Here is a 5,854-nt window from a genome sequence, read left to right as displayed (position 1 = left end):
CTAGCCCATTTTCTGTTGCTTATAATAGAATGCCTGAAATTGGGTAATTTATAAAGAAATGAAATTTACTTCTTACAGTTTTGTAGGCTGGGAAGTCCACAGTCCAGGGAACACATCTGGTGAGAGCCTTCTTCCTGATGGGGGGTCTCTGCACAGTCCCATGGCAACACGGGGTATCACATGGGGAGAACGGCAAGAGAGTTAACCTGCTCACGTGCTCTCCTTATAAATCCGCCAGAACCACACCCATGATAACTCATTAGTCCGTGACTGGATTAATCCCTTCAGGAGAGCACAGTTCTCACAATCCAATCACCTCTCAAAGGACCCACCTTTCAAACATCATAATCAGATTTACTACACTCTTAACATGGTTACAGTAGAGATCAAGTTTCCAACACATGAACTCTTGCAGGGCACATTTGTCCCACAGAACTAGTATTGGATTTTTCCCCCACAGGAGGGGAAGGATGACAGAACAAAATTCGTCTGTCAGTTACTTTCATTCGACAAATTATAAAATGATTCTCATAGAATCAAAATCAGAAAACACAAGGAAGAGTTTTTGAGAGACAACGCAGTTTTCTACTGAATTGCAAATTTTTTATACAATAGGGTGAAATTTGTATAAAAATAAAGCACAAAATCAATTTCACACAAATTACACAATGTCCAAGGTATTGTTATTGGTAAATGGGAGCTTCTTATAATTTTCATAATAAATAGAGTATATTTGACATGAAAACAAAGAATGGGTGTTTATTTTTCTCTTAATAATATCTGTCTTTCATTGTCAGTAAAAGAAACAACAAAACTTTAAAATTTGGACTATTTTAATCTCAGTTTTGGCTGAGATTGTTTGGGTAGATGCTGTGGACTTAATTTTCATTCCTACCTCCTTCTCACGGGCCCTTCTATAGTAAAAGGTCTGCAAAATCATTTCTTAGACTCCCTGGAAGCTACCATTCCAGATATATTTTAGGCCCCACCCATCAAATGCATTTTTATGAGACAAATTTGGAACTGAGCTGGATGGGGCAAAAGGCATCCATCTTGTCCCACGGGTCTCCTTCCACCTGGCTCTCCACACTTTCATGCTCATTACTGTCTCTTTGCCTCAGGGTCAGAGTGATGCTGGGCAGAGAGCTCATGAGAGGAATGCAGGAGCCTTTTATTGACCAGACAGGGAACATGCTACTGTTAGGGGAGGAAGGCATGCCCTTCGGCTCCTGGAGGGGACACTCTGCTGTTGTCCAGGGTTTACCTTGTGCTGGGGACACCACAGGAGGTAATCTCACCTGAGGAATGAGGGAAACAGACAGTGTTGGAAAAAGATCAATCCCAGCCAGCCCAGGCTGGAGTCCACCTCCTTCCTCTGAGAGAAGTCTGGGTTGCCCACACCTCACCCTGCCCCGCCCGCCCCAGGTCATCCCATGCTGGGAACCCAACCCAGCCCTATTCTCATCATTCCCAGCATCCTGACCCATGCCCCGCTCTGTCCCAGGTTCTGGCCCTGCTCCTGTCCAAAGACCTCTTGAGAAGAGAAGGCATGAGAAGTCAGGCAATAGGCTCTGGGATCCCCCAGGAGATGATCCCTCTAACCAGCATCTGCAGCAGGTGCCTCTGTCCCTTCGTTCTTTTCCACCTCAAGCCTGGCCCCAATCCCCACTCACCTGAGGCTCAGGCTTTCCAGAGAAAGACAAACAGGACTGAGAACACCAGGCCCTTGTTCAGGATGAATCCGCACGTCAGGACAATGGCCAGCACCGGCAGCTCTGTGAGGTCAAAGGCAAGCAAATGAGCATCGGCTCCCTGGGTTTGACCTTCTTGAACCCCAAAGGGTGCGTGTCTGCTGAATGCTCTGCCCTGAAGCCAGCTTGCTCCCTGCCTCTTGGCCATGAGAGCAACCAAGCCAAGTTTTGCATCCCTTAAAGATGAAGCCTCCACCAGTCCATCTCAACTCCCACTCTCATCCCAAAGGACTCTAACTGGCCTCCTGCCTCTAATATCTGCTGACCTTATTCCTCCTGCAAAGATACTGAGTGGGTCTGCACTGCGCCCCTAGCTTTTCCACCAAAGGACACAGGGGAAGCCTAATGCTCCCCCTGCCTACAGCACAAAGTGCACACGATTGCACGGCATTCCAGTCTCTGCACAACCCAAGATTTATTGTCCTGCTTTAACCTTGCCATCTCCTCTCTCCACTCAGCCAAACCATCTACCTGTGTAGATGACACCCTATGTGTGGGCCTTCCCACCACCTGTGCCCTCTTGCCCCCACCACAAATGCCACCCCTCTGGCACACTTTGTCAGTTCTTATCCATCTCCAAGGGTTCTCCTCCAGGGAGTGTTCTCTGACACCCACTCCCGACAGCTGCTCTGGGAGTCACCCTGCTCTGTTCATTTGCTACTAAGAGCTGCTCTGTAGGGATGGACATCTGTCAGTCCCATTTGTTGACTCCAAGGAAGAGGCTGCTGGTTGCTCAGCTTCCATTTGGGACTGCTCCACACTTTCTAGTAGTGAAGCCTTGTCAGCAGGGGTGTAATACATCTGTATGCACTCAGCACCCCAGCCCCCAGCTCCCTTCTGTGGGGGCTGGTGGATGGGACTTCTGCTGCCTTGAAGTAGTAACATCCAAGCCTTGGATTGGGGCTTCAGGATAGAAATAAAAGTGAAGGTCATTCTGCCCACTTGGGCTCAGGACTCCGTTGTCGTGCTGCAGCAAGAGACAGTCCATTGTGTGGTTCAGCCTGGTTCTCTGGATTGTACCAGGGATGAAAGCCTTGGTCCCAGATGATCCCAAAGTAGTACTTTGCTTTGCTCTGGCCTCTGTGCAGCGACCCTCATTCAGACTGTCTTTCAGGTTGGTTCTGTTTGGTAAGTGACATGTTCCAGAAGAGATAAAAGTTCTTCAGGGTCTTGGCTGAGACCTAGCCCAGCCTATTTGGTGGCCAGATAATGCTTGACAAAGATGGGACAGCACACCATGAGCCTGCCAGGCCATCTATGTAACCTAGCTGACCTAATCTGAGCTGAGAGAGACCTCCAAGGAGCCTAGAACAACTTTTCTTCTCCTACAGGCTAAGCAGCTCTGTCATAAGTTCATTGCCAGAGGACCACACTCTAGTTGGGAGAGAAAGGTTCACAGGGTCCTAGAAAGTCAAAGGTAGAAGGAGTGCTCAACTCCATCCACTTCAGCCTCTCAAGGGACAGGGTAGACAGGCAGTGCCCAAGGTCACACAGTGGACAGCAACAGAGCAAGGCCCTGTGCTAGTGGGGGCCTCTCAAACTGACCAGCTCAGAAGAAAACATTTACTGAGAAACTTGAGGCAAATGTGTGCTCCACCCTCCCAGTTCTCTGTTCCCTTGTGGGTAGACAGGATTTCCAGCAGAGGAGGGGAACTGGCACCACGAGTGAGACACAAACTGAAGGTCAGCGAAATGCCCTTCATTTGCTCGTTAATATCTATCATTCACCTACTACTTTTTAATCCCTTCACACACATTGTACACAATTATTGAAAATCAACGTTGTACCCCACATGTATGTATAATAAAACAAACAAACAATAAATAAATACAAAAAAGTAAATAAATAAATCCCCTGAGAAAGGGGACAGATTTCTGTTGGCCAAATTGGGTCCATTTGCCAGTTTCACCAGGGACAACTGAGTCAGACAAGCCCCTGTCGGACCCCAGCTGCACCATTTATCTGCTGAATGAAATAGTGAATAACTTCACCTCTGCGAGACTTCCCTGGTACAGCGGAGACAGCAGAACTTGTTTCAAGTAGGGAGATTAACAAGTTAAATGTTTCACACATAGTACATGTTCAGTTATCCAGTTCCTCTAGCAGGTTCTCTGTCATGAAGAAAGATGATTTTTGAGGTCACCTAGTCCAACTTTCTCATCTTACAATGAGAAAACAGAGGACCAGAGAGGAGCTATGATTTTCTCAGCATCACAAGGCAAGACAGAGGAAGGCCCAGGTGCCCTGATTTGTGGTCCTAAACTTTTCCCATTACCCTGCACTGTCTCTCCAAAGCAGTCGCTCATGGCAGATGGGGCCCCAGCCCACTGGCTGTGCTTGAGAGGACCCTTCCCTGACCGGGGTCACTGCTGCTCACCTTTGCACTGTACCAGCCGAATCCGATCGTGCACGATAACAGGGTCACGAGGCGAGAGGAGGATCACACACTGGTACAGCCCCACGTCCTGCCTCTGGAGCCCTGTCACCGTGACCCTGATTACAGATTCAGTGGGAAAATCCTCCAGCAGGTACCTCCCAATGTGGGCCCGGTTTAGGTTCGGGTTTGTAGTCTCTGTGCTCACAAGAGTCTCTGGGGAGCCCTGGCTCCCCACCCGCTGCCAGGCCTTCAGGCTAGCGGCGTATTTGATGATGTTGTAAGGACAGACCACAGTCAGGTTCTTTCCTTCTAGCAGACACCTTGACTCCTCCCGTTCGCCTACAGCTTGGAATCCTAGAATGAGGAGTCAAAGCGATTCATTGAGCACATGTTGTTTCTTCCATCAGCCCCACGTGCCCAGCCTCAGACCCCACCACAGACACAGGACCACAGCTGAAGAGTGCTAGTAGCTCCAGTAAGCATTTAAGGGTGATCTAGGATTTCTGTCTGTATTTAGAAATGGTTCAGCAATCATATGTTTGTTCGTATATGTGTGCCACCAATATACACTCACGGAGCAAACAAGAAAAAATATTGATCATGGTTGAATGTTGTAATCTCGGTAATGGCTTATGGTGGCTATCTTTTCTGTATTTCGTAGATTAGAAAATTTTCATTTAAAAGAGGTACAAAACAACTTCATCAGTTTTACCACCCATTTTCTATTCTACTTGCTGCCCAGACGTGTCCCTGGCTTTCTGGTACACAGTCCTTTGTATGAGCTCCTTGTGTCCCCAAGTTGAATGCTGAACACTGCCAGTGGGCACTGATCTCTTGCTTCACCTGCCCCTCAACACCATCAACATCACTCACCACAACTTTTATTAAGCATCTACTGTGCCCTAAATACTGAGCCAAGAGCTTCCATCAGTCTGAGATTTAATTCTAGGACAGCCCTCTGAAGTACGTACCATCTACAGATGAACACTTTTGAGAAGATGCTATTTGAGAAGGAGGAAATTGAGGCTCACAGAGTTTCGGGGTCTTTCTCAAGGTCACACATGCAGAAAGAGGCAGAGACGGGACTTGAACCAGCTCCGTCTGGTTCCAGAGCCCTCACTCTCTTTCCCACACTCCTCTCTGCCCCTGGCCAGAGGGACTCGCGCTGCAATTCCCTCTTCATGCTGCTACTTGGTCCTTTGTTGTCAGTGACCTTCTCCTCCGCCCCGTGACAGAATATTCCTTGAAGGGGGGGCTTCGTCTTACACGACTTCACATCTCCCAGGACATCGGTGCAGTGCTGGGGGATTGCTCGCTACACTCCACCTAATTTTCTCAGCTTCCAGATGCACTAGAGGAGCCTCCCGGTGGACCGGCGCCGTCTGCATCCATTACCTGCCTTTTCCCTTTCCTGTCTCTAGCGCACACCCCGACCCCATTCCTGTCCACCCTAAAGTGATGAGAGGAAACTGCTCTCAGTACGTACCTCCCCTGAGCTGTCCACATCGCTCTCCCTGGAGTCCTCTCCCCCATCCTTTTTACCTGCCTCTCCTTACCTGAAACACCGAGCAACAGCAGCAGCAGCAGCAGCAGCAGCAGCCTTAGCCACCCCCAGAGCCATGTCCCCTCCATTCTGTCCCTACACTGGATCCACGTCTTGCTGGCCAGGCCAGGGCCTCCCTCTCTCAGTTGCTGGAGGGGGTTGCCCCACATCGGTGTTTGCAT

The 5,854-nt window shown here is 49.0% G+C and overlaps 1 protein-coding gene across 1 annotated transcript; it reads right to left on the bottom strand.

Annotated features, from left to right (window-relative positions):
- Positions 1-1,680: 1,680 nt before the first annotated feature.
- On the bottom strand, positions 1,681-5,854 carry LOC103609088 (triggering receptor expressed on myeloid cells 1-like). The gene is made up of 3 exons (XM_008593458.1): positions 5,686-5,854; positions 4,130-4,483; positions 1,681-1,775 (listed from the first exon to the last, which is right to left on the bottom strand). The coding sequence occupies exons 1-3, from the start codon at positions 5,852-5,854 to the stop codon at positions 1,681-1,683; spliced, it is 618 nt and encodes a 205-aa protein (XP_008591680.1).

This window comes from Galeopterus variegatus, unplaced genomic scaffold (assembly GCF_000696425.1).
Source record: "Galeopterus variegatus unplaced genomic scaffold, G_variegatus-3.0.2 Scaffold9161, whole genome shotgun sequence".
Lineage (NCBI taxonomy): Eukaryota > Metazoa > Chordata > Mammalia > Dermoptera > Cynocephalidae > Galeopterus > Galeopterus variegatus.
This window is presented reverse-complemented; position numbering and strand designations above follow the sequence as displayed.